General features: G+C 37.8%; 1 protein-coding gene across 1 annotated transcript in view; it reads left to right on the top strand.

The window, feature by feature from the left end:
• Window positions 1–18,550, top strand: part of LOC115416235 (caM kinase-like vesicle-associated protein) — a 113,865-nt gene that overhangs the window by 83,966 nt on the left and 11,349 nt on the right. The window contains exons 2-7 of the mRNA XM_030129982.1: window positions 4,734–4,841; window positions 4,957–5,088; window positions 13,233–13,307; window positions 16,740–16,878; window positions 17,129–17,249; window positions 17,340–17,415. Of these exons, the coding sequence (XP_029985842.1) occupies window positions 4,747–4,841; window positions 4,957–5,088; window positions 13,233–13,307; window positions 16,740–16,878; window positions 17,129–17,249; window positions 17,340–17,415 (638 nt within the window). The 5' untranslated portion in view covers window positions 4,734–4,746. The remainder of the gene's footprint in view (window positions 1–4,733; window positions 4,842–4,956; window positions 5,089–13,232; window positions 13,308–16,739; window positions 16,879–17,128; window positions 17,250–17,339; window positions 17,416–18,550) is intronic.

Here is an 18,550-nt window from a genome sequence, read left to right on the forward strand (position 1 = left end):
TTATGGATAAAATTCCCTTCGTTTTCATCTTCGTCAACGTCGGATTGATACGAAAGTGATTTATTTCGCTCTAGCAATTTTGGTCCGGTCTGTCACTTCTCGTTACTTGTCGTTTAGTCGTCTTCTGGTCCTCACTCTACCATGAAACATGGAGACTAAAGTTGGGAGAAAGCAGCAGAGTCCTGTCTGGGATTTATTTGAATACGACCACAGAGAAGAAGAGAAAAGAGACGACCAAACTAAAATTAATACTAAAGCTAAACTAAAACTAAGCATGTAGAAAAAAAATGAAAACTAATAAAAACAAGAAGAGCACTCGGAGAGCGCAGACCTCCGCCAAGACAGATCTGCCCCCCCAGTGTTTGTTTGTTTGTTTGTTAGCAAGATAACTCAAAAAGTTCTGGACGGATTTTCATGAAATTTTCAGGAAATGTTGATACTGACACAAGGAAGAAATTATTAAATTTTGGTGGGGATTGGGGGGGGGTCCCATTGATTGGCCTTGGCGGAGGTCTGCGCTGTCTTTTCTAGAAAAGCACTCGGAGAGCGCAGACCTCCGCCAAGGCCAATCAGTGGGCCTCTCCACCCCCAATCACCACCAAAATTTACTCATTTCTTCCTTGTGCCAGTATCAACATTTCCTGAAAATTTCATGAAAATCCGTCCAGAACTTTTTGAATTATCTTGCTAACAAATGAACAAACAAACACACACACACATGCACACAAAGCAAAGTGATCACAGTACCTCCTGGCGGAGGTAACGAGCAAACCTGCTCTAAAAACCAATTAAATTAACTGAATTAGAGAAAAACAAAAGTCAAAACTAAGTAAAACTAAACTATAGTGAAAAATACAGAACTATTATAACCTTGCCCCCCAAGAGGATGAAATTCATTGAGTAGAAGTAGGGATGTAAAACCCAGAGAGGGGATCAACCCACCAACAAATCGCACCCTGTATCCAACTAACACATTCCAGTCTCTTTAATGACTGGTTGAGTTTTGTATATGAAGTAGCAGTACACAAAAGCCTTATATTTCCAACAGTATTCTGCATCTTTTCCAGCGCTCTTCTTTCATATCAGCGTCGATAAACCTCTCATCCATAGACAGGATTTATGGTTTTAACTCCACACATGTGCACGCTCCAGTGCACACACCAAATGCACTGTCTAAACTGCAGACGAGCATGAATGTTTTATAGCATTCCTAAAAAAAGCTCTGTTTGTTTTGGGGATCTCTTGAGTGCATGGTGCAGTCACTAAGAACACAGCATCTCCAACTAAGCCGACTATAAAACCTTTAATTTCCACGAAAAACCTGAGGTAAAGTTCCATCGGCTGCTCTCAGATTTCACTCCATGCCGCTCCATGAGAGGCTGCTCTGCAATTAGGAGCTGGAGTGTTGACGCAGGGCTTGTAAAGAGCGTTAATTCCTCTCGGAGCAGTGGGCTGATCTGCCTATAATTGCCGGTGCCTTCCCTCCGTCGGAAGGGCTTCACTTGTTGCAGGACTCGCATTAGCGGCTGAACCCTGACCCTCTGGTTTGCATCTTGTACATTCAGTCCAAACCTCCACAGTCCTCTGGGGCTTTTATTTTGTGGGTTAGAACTAAGCATAAAGTCGAGCCTTTACAGCAGGTTTCTACATCTGTGGTCTTTATTAACCCTCCAGTATCCGGGTGAGCATATTATGCACACTTAGCACGTCATGATATAAAAGGTCATACTATTTTTGTAAAATTTTTATTTTATCAAAATTCAGAAGTTCTTCATTTTTGCATGTTTTTTTTTTTTTTTTATTAATTCTGACCCAGACACTAAAATCAGCACATTATATACACTTGAAAATGACTACACTCACACATTTCACTGAAGTGAGTAAAAAAAATGCACATTGACACATTTGGCATTTGGCTGAGCACAAAAAAATGATAATACATATTAATGGCTGTTGCTGTTAATCGCTGCCATATGCCAGGCTGCAAAAAGAAGGTAAAGCAATATTTATGTAGTATATTGGAGAAGGGAAAAAAAAAAAAAAAGTTTTATGCATCAAAAAAATTTTGTTTTCAAATATTACGAAACTTAGCTTTCAAAGGTTTAAAAAATATGACAGTAATTGAGTATTTGGAATTTTTGTGTATGGCTCAAGTTGATGAGATGTTTAAAAAAAAAAAAGATAAAAACTTTGACTTTTTTTTTTACGTTCTTACAGTGTTGTGCAGATTACGCACTATGGTTATGAAGGGCATCTGTGGGCGGGACACCAGAGGATTCTGATTCTGAAACTGAGAAGTGTGTCAATAATCTTTGATTTTTGTGAAAGTCTAATATTTTGACGGACTCCGGCAGGGCTGCCCTTTGTCACCGGTTCTGTTCATCATTTTTATGGACAGAATTTCTAGGCACAGCCAGAGGCCGGAGGGGGTCCGTTTTGGGGACCACAGGATTTCATCTCTGCTTTTTGCGGATGACATTGTCCTGTTGGCCTCATCGAACCTGGATCTTCAGCATGCCCTGGGGCGGTTTGCAGCCGAGTGTGAAGCAAGCGGGATGAGCATCAGCACCTCCAATTCCGAGGCCATGGTTCTCGACCGGATAAAGGTGGTCTGCCCTCTCCGGGTTGGTGGAGAGTCTTTGCCCCCAGTGGAGGAGTTTAAGTATCTTGGGGTCTTGTTCACGAGTGAGGGAAGGATGGAGCGTGAGATTGACAGACGGATCGGTGCAGCGTCTGCAGTGATGCAGTCACTGTACCAGTTGGTTGTGGCGAAGAAGTAGCTGAGCTGAGAGGAGAAGCTCTTGATTTACCGGTCAATCTACGTTCCTACCCTCACCTATGGTCATGAGCTTTGGGTCAGGACCGAAAGGACAAGATCCCGGATACAAGTGGTCGAAATGAGTTTCCTCTGTCGGGTGGCTGGGCGCACCTGTAGGGATAGGGGGAGGAGCTCGGAGTAGAGCCGCTGCTCTTCCGCATCGAGAGGGGCCAGCTGACGTGGCTGTTTCGGATGCCTCCTGGACGCCTCCCTGGGGAGGTGTTCTGGGCATGTCCCACTGGGAGGAGACCTCAGGGAAGACCCAGGACACGCTGGAGAGACTACGTCTCTTGGCTGGCCTGGGAACGCCTCGGGGTCCCCCCGGAAGAGCTGGAGGAAGAGTCTGGGGAGAGGGAAGTCTGGGCATCCCTGTTAAGACTGTTGCCCCCGCGACCCGGCCCCGGATAAAGCAGAAGATAATGGATGGATGGATAATATTTTGACTGAAGTTTTCTGGTTGATGAAAAAAATGTCTATGGGCCGGATCGAGTAAGACTCCAATTTGCGTGTGTAATCCAGAATTTTGCGTGTGGGGTTGAAGGCCGGTTTGTGGGTGATTTACTAAGATTGCTTGTGCAAATTACAACAGGTGCAAAGTTTTGGAGACCGCCCTACTTAAATGAGGATTTTTGCATCTGCTTCTGAAGACAATAAACTGTAAAGTCTGCTCTGGGATACTCCAGCACTAATGGGAACAGTGTGCTGGAATGATCCAGACGCAAGGAAATGTAACTGTGGTGCCAGATTCATTTTAGAGGTGTGTGTGTGTGTGTGTGTGCGTGTGCATGTGTGTGTGTGTGGGGGGGGGGGTTGAATTGAAAGATGATAATTTTGTCATACTGTAGCCTAATGTCAGTGCGTATTTTTAATCACAGTTGTCAGATCAAGTGGAAATGTCTCAATTATTTTTTCTTCTGTCATTCCTAAAATGTTCATATGAGGGTGAAAAATGCATTTTCTGTGTCTTGTTTCATCGTTTCTCCTTCTTGGGACAATAACCGCAGTCATGTGTCCGCAATTACACATTCAAACTGTTTGCACCTCCCTTTGACACGTTAAATGTTAAATATAGACACAGTTTCTATTACCAAAATGGCTTTTGGGTTTGATAAATCACTTTGCATGTACTACATTAATATGTTTCCATTTTCTCTCTCCAGCACATGCACAATTGTGTGTAAACACCCCATATTGCATAATGTACTAACTGGATGCAGACGCACTATTTTGCACCTTTGAAAGTTGCAACCCTTAGTGTGCACTGTTAATAAATCAGTTTGTACATTTTTTTTGTATGTGCAATGAGTTTGCACACATTTTTATTAACACAAACCTTTAGTAGATCCGACCCTAAGTGTTTAGAGTTTTAAGGCTTAAGTCAGTTCACTTTCTGACCAAAGCTGAAGCCCCAGCAGCCCAACGGTCTGGACCATACCTGGTCTGCAGCCTGGATCATACCCCCATGCCATCAGTAGTCTATAGTAGTCTTGTGTATACCACTCAACCCTCCTGATATCATGGGGGGGGGGGGTGGTATGATCCAGCCTAGGCTGCTGTAGACCCAGGTATGGTCCAGACTGGGCTGCTGTAGACCCAGGTATGGTCCAGACTGAGTCTAAACCATGGCCTGTTACACCGGACCGTATCACAGTGAGTTTAGTGGAACAGTGGACTGGACCCACTCCGCCTCGGGAGGCTGTAGAAAACCTTTCTCAGCATTACTGGAGTGATTCTTTATGACTGAGGGGGGGCTTGGTTTGTGCCCAGTCATCATCCAGTGTAATATCATGGCGCAGTGTGAGGTCAAATTGAGGAGGAATCATCAGCTACGAGGGACATAACATCACAACAGACTGATGAAAGTGTTACCTCCATCCTGTTTGTCATTCCTTTCTGTCTCTTCTCCATATTCCAGGTCAGGAGTGGCCATGCCATTTGGCTGTTTAACAGTTGGCGAAAAGAAGGATTATCACAATCCTTCAGACGTCACAGACAAATATGACCTGGGTCAGATTGTTAAATCGTGAGTATCTCATCACGTCGGCTGGAGACTTTTTGATTAAAGCTTGATTTGTTTTTCTCTGGAACATTGTGATCTCTGGGCGGGCTGCTGTATTGATAATCCTGTTTCGTTTCAGGGAGGAGTTCTGCGAGATATTCAGGGCCAAGGACAAAACTACGATGAAAATGTACACGTGTAAAAAGTTTCTGAAAAAGGATGGAAGGAAGGTCCGTAAGGCTGCCAAAAACGAGATCCTCATCCTAAAGATGTAAGTTTGATGATTATGTCTAAAAAGGCAATGAAACCATGAATAATAACACTGGGGTTTATTTATTTATTTACTTGGACTTTTGGGCTGATGTAACATTGGAATAAAAGCGGTGGTTCATTTGTAATACAACACATTGTACTTCACTTTGTTGCCAATAGGGGGCAGCCATCTGGGAACATCTTGGTTGGTCATTTCTGAATAGATCAGGATTAGATCTAAGAGGGGTGTCAAACATTCAGTCCAACATGACCTCAATAGACATGAAAAATAACAACAGTGAAAAAAGTAAAAAATTACAGTGTGAAAATACATCTCAAAGTATCCTTCAGAAACATCTGAATAACATGAACAACTATGAACAACTTGAAATTTCTAAAGAAAAGTAATAGCAATTTTAACACTATTATACCTCAACTTATCATTTACAAATATTCATTACAATTTATTTAGACGCAGAATATTGGTGATTTGACAACATTTGATGTTGTTCATATTTGCTCAGGTTATTCACATTTTTCATGTTTGTAAATTTTTAAAATTTCATGTAATTTTAGTTCTTTGCACTAAAAATAAAGAGAAAAGTTTGTAGTTGTCATTATTTATAGGTTATTGTGAGAGCATTTTATGTGTCTGGTCCCCTTGGTCTGTAAGTGGAACCTGAACTAAAGTGATTTTTACATCCTTGATCATTAATAACTTTAGTGTAATTCTTGTATTTCAAAAATTCATCCTGTGAGTCAGATTGGATCGTTGGACGGGCTGGTTTTGGCCCACGGACCGCATGTTTGACACCCCTGATCTAAGACATTTCCACAGTCATCTGTTCACTTTGGTAACTTCACTCAACCTGACATCACAACATAGCTATTTCCAAGATGGCTGCCCCCTGCTGGTGGTGAAGTTAAAAACAGTGAAATACAGTTAGTGAACAATAGGTTTTATCGCAGTTTTCTGCTAAACCCAAGTAGATAACAGTGATGTATGTTATCTAAGGTACAAATAAAATAAAACAGTGATTTTTGTTGTGTTTTGGGGTCACTTTAAATAAATAAAGACTTGAACCGACTCAAACTGGTTGATGTTGTCAACATGTTGCTCCATATCTAGTTCATTTTTCACTGTATTTAAGGATTGTATCTCACTTTTTACCACAAAATGCAGCTTTATTACCTGCTGTTTGGTCAAATTCTACATCGAAGCTTTATGTTTAATTAGAACTGACTCCAACTCCTACAGAAAGACAAATTCACAGCCCTTTAGTTTTATCAATACAAGTGTATCATTAATAAATAACTCATTATCACTGTCCTCATTAAGATAATCCATCTGCAGAAAAGCCTGAACGCTGATGGGTTCAACAGACGTAAAGAGAGTAGTTGCTATTGGAATGAAATGCATAGAGTTGATTTATAATCTGATGTGTTGTGGAAGCTTAAACTGGTTTAATTTATTCAGGCATTTGTCATTATGACAGGATGTGTCGCAGCGGCTTTGCCGTTCTAAATCCAACTAGTTTTGCATCGTAATAAGCAACATGATGATGTGTATTTGGTTATATATTATACTGATCCCAACAGACTAATGGACCTGCTCGTGTGTCCTGAACCCCAAATGATTTACTGAAGAGTTGAAGATGGTAACAGGAAGAACATTTCAGTACAGGGAAGGAGATGTGTACAGTGTATGTTGATGTATTTAATAAATGTTAAAGGTTACCTTGCTTTCTTATCATCATAGGGAAATTCTTTCTGCATTTTACACTGAGTACATACATAGTACCAAGCATGAGCATTAACGTGAGCAATTAGCATCAGCACACATTAGGAGCAATGAGCTGTCACTGCCATTAGACTTGGATTTAGACTTATGCTGCGTTCCAGTCCACCCGTAACTCGTGTTTTTCCAACCTTCTACCGGTGAAAATGCACTGGAATGTTCAGTCAAACCTGTGACTTCCCACCCGTGAACTCGTACTAGATCCATGTACTCCCAGTTACGAGTTCTGACGTCACATAACAATGGCAGTCCCCATGGATGTGGTGTTTATGCAGATTGTTTATTAAAACAAGGTATTGCTCTGACATTATTTATCAGTAAATGTTCTGCATAATCAGCAGCTGCTCTAACGTTAGCTAGTTTTCAGTCCATTGAGTGCAAGAATAAATTAATACCAAATATTTATCCAAATACACAAATAACATAACATAAACAGTAGAACAACTTCTCTTGCCTTGTGCACCGTTTTTCCTCCTCTGTTTCCCTCAAATAAGCAAAGAACAAACACCTTTGGCAATTGGCTCATTTATAGTCATTTCTAACGTACGCTCCACCATGCTGATTTGTTTACATTTAGCTTCCACAATTCCTTGCACTCAGGCAGTTTGGTGTGACTTGCCTGGAATGCTACAAAGTTGTGAGTCGTGGTTTGAAGTTGTGACTTACGGGCTCAAAAAATGCCCTGGAACGCAGCATTCGACAAACTTTATTGATCCACAAAGGAAATTTCTCGGTCATAATAGTTCAGTTGCTTAGAAAAACACGCTTGAAAAAACACCCGCAAAAAAGAAAAAAAAAAAGGAAAGTAAGTGTAAAGAGATAAAAGTAATAAATAAGTAGAATAACCTAATAAAGCAGAAAAAAATACAAGATTTGCATTACTGTGTTCAAGGACAGAATAGAATAGAATAGAATAAGTTTATTGTCATAGCAAAATACCATTGAACAGTGCAATGAAATTTGTTTTTATGTTCTGGTAACGGTTCATACTGTCTTCCAAATATAACTAACCAATGTATGCCTGTTTTTAATGGTTTGGGAGACATCTATATGTTATCGAACGAGCCCACCTCTCATGTTGCATTGGTCTGAACTGGCTGGTTTCCAGAAAGATGCAAACCAAAGCTAAACCAAAGACTGTTTAATACCTGTTCATCCACTAATCCTATCAATCCTTGTAAATATTTGGTGTAAAATACAGTTCTTCATTTTTTCATGGTCATCAGATATGACCCATTTGGACGTTCAGAGGCTCCGTAGTTACCGTGGAAACACCATCATCTTCTACAACATTGATTCACCAGTAAAACCCATGGAGTTGCATCAATGACAGTGGATGGACACACTTATTTTTACATTCAGTTATTGATATATTTTGCTGAAAAGATCACTTTTTGTTCAGTGTTTTTTTTTTTTTTTTTTCTCTGTCAAAAAACATATGGAAAGGAATAATGCTAAGGCTTTTTTTTTTTTTTTCTATTATTGTCGGAACCATAAAGTCAATCTGATGTTATGCAGCTGTAAAAATGTAGACTATACTCCAAACAAATCAAAAAACAGAAGCAGCAGAAGTAGTAATAGTGGAGTACTTTTTATTTTATGACACTGAGGGTATTTATCTGTATTGTCCATTGCAAAGAAAGCATTCACACACCAGTACATATTTGCTGCACAACACAATAATGGCATTTTCTTTAGTGTAGTTCTGTAATTTCTTTGTAGTTCTGAAAAAGCACCAAAACTTTGATTTATTCTCAATGTATTCAATGCAAACTAATCCTAAAGAGCTTCTTAAACAGTCACCACTTTGAACTACGTAAAACATATAGGGATATATTTTGGTTTGCTTTTCTATTTAAGTTCTAAAATGGCTCTTTAGATAATAAAGTTTGCCAACCCATAATCTACATAATCAGTGAATTAAATAAAGGAAAAAATTTGATTTTCACTGAAAAAACTCAAAATGCAGAGGATAATATTATAATAAATGGCGATAAATCACTTGAAAAAAGGTTAAATAGAAAGAAAAAGTGATGGGTTAAAGAAAAGATCAGTTTGTGAAAGGAAAAAAAAACACAATGATCACACATAACCACTGTTCTAAAAGACTTGTGAGACATTTTTCTCAGCTTTTCTTGTGATTATATAACTATTCAGTAAACCCACATTAGCATAACCTGGGCTTTATCGAACAATTTGTCAGCGACAGTAGGCGACGCGGTAAAGGATGATGAAAATGAAAGTGTGATTTCTCTGTAAGACAACTGTCAAAACAGCCTCACATTCTTCTGACGATTGTTCCTTAGAAACCTGAATAAAAGGTCTGCAGAGTTTTTACTGAAACTGTCAAGGCTGACTACGGGGAAACAATACATGAAATGCGGTGTTGAATATAAAATGCTTATTAATCAGAGGCTTAAACTGTGTAACTGTGGATGAGACGTGTCCTAGAAACAAACAGAATGCAGATAAAGGGCTTTCAGACTGGAGAAGACACAGTGAAGATCCTTTATAACCCAACATTCGACACAAACAGGAGCATCACATCCAATATCCACAGCCCATAAGTAGGAAAGAACAGTCACGTATCTGGTATTTGTATGAAACTGGGTTCATTTTGATACCTGACACTTTCCAGCTTTTTAGACTCAATAATAAAAGAAACATTTAAACATATCTCCCCCCAGGATGGACCTAATGATGACCTCAGAAAAACACCAAAAAATTATACTCTTGCTCTGATCCATCCCATAATTAATGAATTTCTAATCAATTATTGGGTCCAAAAATAGGACCCAAATATGGATATTAAAGCTCCCTAGGTGTCAGTGCATTAGATCTGGAAATATCCAATCCAACTTTATTTGTAAAGCACTTTAAAACAACCGCAGTGGACCAAAGTGCTCTACAGAAGAATACATAACCCCCCCCCCCCAAAAAAAAGAATAAAATACAAGAATATTGATTTGATTTGGTGATTTATTCTGAACATGTAATGAAATTTAACATATATGCAAACAAGCAAAACATACATATGAATACAAATACCAACAGTCATAGCAATCTTAGACAGAAGAACAGCGCAACAGTCCCATTTACATGCCCAAAATAGATTAAAAACAAACAAACAAAAAAAAACATAGAAAGCCATACAATTAAAAACAACAAAAATAAGAACAAAACATGTGTAAATAGTCTTCTACAGACTATAAATGAAGACACTGTGTTAGATGTGTTGATCCTAGTGGTTTTTCTACTCCACATATGTGGGTTTTTCATCAATCTCAGTCTCATTCCAGGTTTGGTGTGGAACCCATCGTGTCCACTGGGGTTACATGCGGAACCTGAACATTTAAACACTAATAAATTCTGAGTGATTTCGCAACAGCGGTCATTTTTGTGAAACTCTGCCTTGAAAATTTACTTAAATTCCCAAAATGCACCTGTGAGAGAAGAGAGAATAAAGAGATATTCACAAAATAGTAACACATAATTTTCGTGTCCATTTTACTGTGTTACATGCGGATTTTTGTAGAAAAATAATATAAAAATGTGTTTGTTCTGAAAAATAGTTTCTCTTTTATCTCAGTAAATATTTATTTTTTAAAATAGACCCAAAGTGCTTCCAAGCCTGCTTCATAACATTCATCTACATCTGAGTTGAATTTTTAGCCCCTCTGTCCTGTTTTTAGGACCAGTTTCAGAGAAGCACCCATAAATATTCAACCCTGCATTAACCCTCCAGTATCCCGTCCATAAGAGGTCTTTCCTAATTACCAATAACACAGAATCTGCACAGTGCGATTATGTCAACATTTTTTTTCATAGTTTGTTTTTAAAGCAGTGTACGACTTCATCACAAATTTTTCTTCAGATTTCTAAAAACCCATTGATAGCCTAATTATCACTTGTTGCTTTTCCATTGACCCTCAAATTGTGCAAATATAACTTGCCCATAAAAGTTTACCTAATGGAAAAATGACAATTTTGCCCAAACTCTTGTTTTTGTGCTGACAAGAGGTGGTTTTTTCGAGCTTAGCACAATTGAACTGCAATGGAAAGACCTTTTTCTGCAACTAGTCTCGTAAATTAAAAAAAAAAAAAAAAAAACTGATGTTGACGGATGTTACAACAAGAGAAGAAGAAACATGTGTTGGTATGTGTGGACACACCAGGAAACCCAATCATTCTTTAATTTAGTAGGAGATAGAGAGGTAATATATAATAATAATGAATATATCTGTAAATCAACACCATATTTACGTTGGTTGCCATGTTTATGGAATGACTTCTCGTGTCATCACGCGATAATAAATAAACAAATCCTCGCATTTGTGATTTAATGGAAAAACTGACATTATGCACTTCTGTCTTTTTGACATTTAGTAAATGTCGGTAAAGTTTTGCACGGATGTCCAATGGAAAAGCGACTAATTGTTCTAATTGACTAAATTGTACAGCTTTTTATGTTTTTTAATCTATTGTTGTATTTTATTCTTTTGATCTTAAATCAAGATTTTTTTTTGCTTAATTCAAGCCAAAAATCTGCCAATGGAACAAATGAAAATTATCTTGGTAAGATTTCTTGAAATCAGATTTTTCAGATCTATTGTCTAAAAATAATTTCTTATTTCCCACTGAAAAGTTCCTCTTTAGGTGATTCTGTCTTATTTTAAGTGTGATGAGATATTTTGACTAGAAATGACAAAAATACACTTGGTAAGATTTAGATTTTTTCCAGCGCTGCCTGTTCAAAGGACATTTTTCCTTTCACTGTCAACAGTCATAAGTGTTTACTTATTCATTTGGTTTTCTGTAAATTAGCTTCAGGGTCTGGTTTATTCCAGCTCTATATGTAAAGTGTCATGAGTTAACTTTTGTCATGATTTGGCGCTATATAAATAAAAATTGATTGTTCTAATTTTACTGCACTGATCCACTTCAGATCATATTGTGCTGAATGTGACCCCTGAACTAAACTGAGTTGGACACCCCTGCTTTACACCTCATCTGAAACATAAAATGACCCTAATCTGTCGCTTAAATTGTTGCTTTTTGCACAAAAACAAACAAACAAACAAACAAAAAACCCTCATATCTGAACTGTAATATGCAGTTATGTAAATTCCGGTTACACAACACTAAACCTGTTTGCTGAGTTGTGTTCTGACGATAATGCTACACAAATGTCTCAAACCTCAATTTTCCAGACACCGGGTAACCCACTGTGTCCACACACACATGATTTGAGGAGCAGCTCCGGTTCGCTCTGACCCTATTATAGCTTCAGAATGACTTTAAAGACCCACTGCAGGGATTTCCGAAGAATCCTGGAGGATTTTGGAGCCAGTGCTCGACAACACCTTGCCTGGAGTGTGTGTTTTCAGAGCAGATTTACTGTGAAGCACATCTGCTTATCTGTGGGTGTTTGAGCATGCAGGGTGTGTGTGTGTGTGTGTGTTGTACAGTCAAGCTAATTGATTATGTTTTGCTGTTTCCTCTTTGTGTACTGTAAAAAAAAAACAAATAAACAAAACAGTATTATTCCGGCAGCATGGGTGCCAAAAAAATACTGTAAAATAATGGAAAATAACCAAATGATAAGAAATACAGTAATTTTCCATAATTAAAATACAGTTTTTTGCCCTAACTTTACATGAGATTTTGCATATTTTTTTGACTTTTTAATGTTTAATAAAGAATATTTTCATGTATTAAAACAATCAGTTAGACTCAGTTGTCCAATCCATTGATAAAAACTGTATTTAGACAGTTTATCAGTGCTTATACATGTTATACATTCACAAAAATACATGTATTCTACATTTTTGTTGTGAAACCTCCTGTAATTACACAAGATATTTGTCAATGAACAAACAAGTCTGGCTAAACTGACAGAACAAATACTTCTTTTACGGTTAATTGTCAGTAATTTTATCTTGTTTTATTTTATTTCTTTTTACAGCATTAAACTTTAAATTGACAGTTTAATCTCATGAATAGAAAATAAATATTTGTGAAATTACGATACATTTGCAAATGTATTTAACTGTATTTTTCTGTGAAAAAAGAAAAAAAAATCTTAAAAAAGTGGAAATTTTATGGTTATTGACAGTTAAAGTTTTTTCCTGTTATTTTACATTTGACATGTAAAATCACAGTCTATTTTTGTCATTTCATTGATATTTTCCTGTATCTTAAAAATACAGGAAAAATCTGTAAAATAAACAGTGAAAATTCTGTTAAATTACAGATTTTTTTTTACAGTGTGTGTTTGTGTGTTATCAGCTGTTCTGTACAATATGGCAACACAAAAGCACGTCTTCATTCCTGATGTCTCACTCTTTGTGTTTCCATCTCCTCAGGGTGAAGCATCCCAACATTCTCCAACTGGTCGACGTCTTCGAGACCAAAAAGGAGTACTTCCTCTTCCTTGAACTGTGAGTTCAGATGTGTGATGATGAGCCAAGGGGAGGAAAAAAAAACAAAAAAAAAAAAACAACAGAAACAGCCCTCCTCTGTGCTTGTCTTTGTGGGTCTGCTCAGCTGCATGTGTTGATTATACACTCGTGGGGAATGAGCTGCTGTAGCCCCAGGCCCTGCAGATATGAGAGCGGCTCTGAACTCCATTCATTTGGTATTCAGATACCATGGCTCGCTATAGCTGCTCTATTCTCATCGGCATGTGTTCATAGGGAATTGGATGCGTTTTCATACATATACTAAACGCACCATACTCGTCTCATCCTTCGAGGACACTTGATTTGTGAGTTTAGGAATTCAGGTTGAAAAGAAAATGATTCAGCTCACAAAATATAAGTGGGAAAATGATCTTAATCTGCCTTAAATAGGTGAGTTGGGTAATTAAATTGACCTTTATGTCATTTAGATTTTACTATATATACACAGCCAAAAAAAAATGCCCTGCTAGAAACAAGCCTAATATTCCTAAATCTGGTTGAACTGGCTTTTATTGAGCAAAACAATAATTGGGTAGAATTCTTAAAACAAGCAAAAAAAAAAAAAAAAAGAAAAAAATCCAACTAAAAAAATATAATATGCCTTAAAACTAGACAAAAAAAGATGGAATTTTAGCAAACAATACTTAGTACAAGAAATAAAATCACCTTGAGATTAGCTGGTACATCTTTTAAAGAAAAAGTTACATATATTAAAAAAAAAAATAGTAATAATAATATTTTTCTTGCGTAAAAATTTCTTGGCATGTTTTTTTCTCTATTTAGATAAAAAAAAAAAAGACAAATGTTCTAGAGATAAGGCTTTTTTCACTTTCTTAGAAAGCATTTGTTGCAGTGTATTTGTTTATTTATGGCAAACTTTGCTCACATCTATTTTATTTATTAACCCATAAAGACCCAAACAGCCACTGTCGACCTAAACCATCAACTGATCTAAACTGTTTAATACCTGTTGATCTACCAATTCTATCAATCCGTGTCAGTAATTGGTGTAAAATACAGTTTTTCTGAACTGATGATTTGATGCCAGGACTTTGACTTCTGTTTGTGTTGCCATTTTTGCTTTTTGGAGGCAGAAGAGACCATATTTGGACATAGTTTGTTGAAAACTAAAGCCACTTTTACACATAGATCCCTGAAAAAAGGTGAAATACTGATCCCACACTGTAAACCCAGACTTCGTATTTACTAAAATGCTTTAATTAGAATGTACTTAAATGATTTCAGTTTTATTCCATTACTATAAAATGTTCAGTATATTCTACTAATTTGTAGACATAGATGAAAGTACGAAAAAGTTTAAGTTGAATGGATTTAAATCACTCAGTTTTAGTGATGACCACACCTTTTTATCTGTGCATTGCATTGTGGGTAGTGGACATGTTGTTGAAAATGTGTTCTTTTTCTGTGCAGGGGTTCAGTGGGGTTGTGGTGTTAGTGTTAAGTTGGACTAAATGTGTGTGTGGTAATGGTTATTGGCCTTTTTGTGTTTGTTTTTGTATTTTTGTAGAGTTGCACCATGAGTCAGAGCCATAGGAAGAGCTATGGATTTACTGTTCAGCTAGGATTGTTCTAGTTCTGTGTAAATCTTTATGCCTTACCAAATTAAAAGCACGTCTGGTTGTAGTTATTGGTTCCATTATAATTATCACCATGGTTGTTACTGTTTGTATTGTTGATACTTCCTTGTGAGGGTCTTTGCCACCTTCTTCTCTCTCCCCTTCACCCCCCCCCCCCCCCCATGTCAGGTCCGGCATTGAAATGTGGTTCAACAGAACTCATAATAAACACAGTAGAATATCAAGGGGAGCTTCATATACTTTATGAAGTTACCCTTGGCAAAGCAAATTTGTTCAGCACCAAAAGGCAGCCAGACTACCATTCTGCTGTTAAGATGCTGGACAAGACAAGTAGGAAAAAAAACAAAACAAAGCACTTCCTGTTCTGGAAAATTACTTTTGAGTTAACTTCCTGCCTAACTTCCATCCACGCTACAGTATATCAAGTTGAATTATTATACAAATCAATTTATATTGCAAAAGATTTTAATTTAACTCAACTTGGAATTGATTAAAATGAAATGATGATATTAAGTTAATGATTATACAAAGCAATTAACATTGCAACAAATTTTAAGTTAAATGAACTTGGCATTTAGTGTGTTGTACTTAAAATAGTAATTCCATTCAAATCAAGCATTTAAGTTTAATACACTCAAGTTTTCATTACTCATTACTTCAGTTTTTTAAGGCAACAAGTTACCTGAGATTTTTTAAGTAAACTCAACTTATCTGGTCTTACAGTGCACCTTTTTGCCACCACTGACCGATTTAACCCTTAAAGACCCAAAGAGCAACCGGCGACCAAAAGCATCCACTGATCTAAAATGTTTAATCACTTCTGATCCACTAATTCTATCAATCCATGTCAATAATTGGTGTAAAATTCAGTTCTTCATCTTTTCATGGTCATCAGATATGACCCATTTGGACGTTCAGAGGCTCCGTAGTTACCGTGGAAACACCGTCATCTTCTACAACATTGATTCACCAGTAAAACCCATGGAGTTGGATCAGTGAAAGTGGATGGACACACTGGGTTTATGTTAAGTTAATGAGAGATTTTACAGAAAAAGTCACTAGTTTTCTCTGTTTTTGATATAATATACCTCAAGTTTAATCTTAATTATGATCAGCAAATTAAATAATGGAAAATACCTAGTTTTGACAGGAAAAAAAAGACAGAAAATATTGACCCTTTCATGCACCAATATCAGAAAATGATATGGAAAACTATGCAATAAAAACATTTTGAATGCTGCTAATCAGATGTTTTCTCACATTTGAACATACTCTAATACTAGTTATTATTCACTGCATGGAGATAATATGCAAAAAAAAAAAAAAAAGTTTAAAAAATACCTGTCAATTACAGTCTAATAACAATTAGCAATTGATTTACACTAAAACATGTCACTGCAGATCAGGTTTATCAAGAACAGCAAAGTTACAGTAATGGTCTGAATGTCAGTGTATTATGGGATGGTGCATAAGTGTCCACTGTGTTGTCTGATATGGAACTAAAACAACCAAAACCCTGAATATAAAAGAGAACGGCTGGAGAAGAACTGTCCACTGGAGTGACCACTGTGCATGAAAGTGTTAAAAAAAAAGGAGGATAATATAATAAATGATGATAAATGCCTTAAGAACAGTTAAATAGAGAGAAAAACTCATTTGGAAACTGATACAAAAGTAGCTCTGGGTCTTAATGAGTTAAAATTGTCTTTTTTAGTACAGATCCATAAGCATCAGAGACCATTTTTTATATCAAGAATTTGTCATAATGGAGTAGCATAACCCATAACATTGCATTAATCCTGTCTTTTCCCAGTGCAACAGGCAGGGAGGTGTTCGACTGGATCCTGGACCAAGGCTACTACTCAGAGAGAGACACCAGTAACGTGGTTCGTCAGGTGTTGGAAGCCGTCGCCTACCTCCACTCCCTGCACATCGTTCACAGAAACCTCAAGGTAAGAAACGGAATCGGACCTGAAGTGTGTTTTATTCAGAGTAAAAGAAGTAGATAGATAGATAGATAGATAGATAGATAGATCCCGAGGGAAATTCAAGGATAATATTACAATAAATGTTAATGAATCACTTAAGAAATGGTAAATACAGAGAAAAATGTATGTGCGAACTGCCACAAAAGTACCACTGGGTCTTTATGGGTTAAATCTGAATCTTATGTTCATTACATTCATGTTCTGTTTCTCATAGTTGGAAAACTTGGTGTACTACAACCGACTGAAGCACTCGAAAATAGTAATCAGCGACTTCCATCTGGCCAAGCTGGAGAATGGGCTCATCAAAGACCCCTGTGGGACGCCGGAGTACTTGGGTGAGGACATACTATGGTGTTTTTAGACAGAAGGTGTGGCCTTCAGACGGGTTCAGGCTGGTTCTTATTCTGGTTTGTGTTGAAATGCAGCTCCAGAGGTGGTTGGCAGACAGCGCTATGGCAGACCTGTGGACTGCTGGGCCACCGGTGTCATCATGTACATACTGTAAGTCTACTAACCCTAACCCTAACCTAACCCTATGGCAGACCTGTGGACTGCTGGGCCACCGGTGTCATCATGTACATACTGTAAGTCTACTAACCCTAACCCTAACCTAACCCTATGGCAGACCTGTGGACTGCTGGGCCACCGGTGTCATCATGTACATACTGTAAGTCTACTGAGGTGAAGTCTGCACAGAGCATCGCCGTCTGTGTGTTTACTCCTAAAAATATATAGAAGCAAAAGCAGCCACTGTTCTGTTTTGGGGAGAATATCAGGTTTATGTTTATATGGTGTCAGAAAACAGTATTTTAAAAGTATTCAATTTGTATTCAAAAGTATTTAAAGGTGCGGGAGACTTTTGATACTAATTTTTCATCAAATCTGTCAAACCTCAGTCATATCCTCAGTATCATGAACAGTTTCTTAGTTCCATCTACCAGAAACAAACCATATGTTTACAGAGCCAGGAGGGAAATCGGGCATCTTCGGAATTTTGTTGTGATGTGCATTGTGGGAAAGGGAGGTTCGCGCAGCCACCTGACAGCGGCAGCGCGACCATATGATATTATATGGATGAAACAAACACGAAGCGGAAACGGCTGAAACGCATAAACGGCTGGAGGAATATGCATAGAGAGAAGCAAGCTCCTGCTGTTTCTGCATCATGTCTGTAGCAGCTGCCGCTGTCAGGTGGCTGCGTGAACCTCCGTTTCGCACAATGCATGTTGCGACAAAATTCCGAAGATGGCAGAGTTACCTCCTGGCTCTGAATGTAAACATATGGTTTGTTTATGGTGGATGGCACTAAGAAACTGTTCACCGTAATACAAGAGATTCAGGTGAGTAATCACAGAAAGACTTACAGATTCGTAATACTGAGGCTACGACTGAGGTTTTACAGATTTGATGAAAAACTGGTCACGAAAGTCTCCCACACCTTTAACCTGTATTCATTTGCATGCCAGAAGTTATTCTTAGTGTAATGTGTAGATTGTACCAGAGTAGCTGACTTTTTTTCCTGGGTGACCCACAAAAGAATGAATACCTGTAGCCATCAAAAGGACACATGAATTTATGGAAAGTCACAAAATGGGGCGGGCAGAAAGAACTTGTGAGTTCATGGAAGTTGTGGAAA

This window comes from Sphaeramia orbicularis, unplaced genomic scaffold (genome assembly GCF_902148855.1).
Source record: "Sphaeramia orbicularis unplaced genomic scaffold, fSphaOr1.1, whole genome shotgun sequence".
In the NCBI taxonomy this organism is placed as follows: Eukaryota; Metazoa; Chordata; class Actinopteri; order Kurtiformes; family Apogonidae; genus Sphaeramia; species Sphaeramia orbicularis.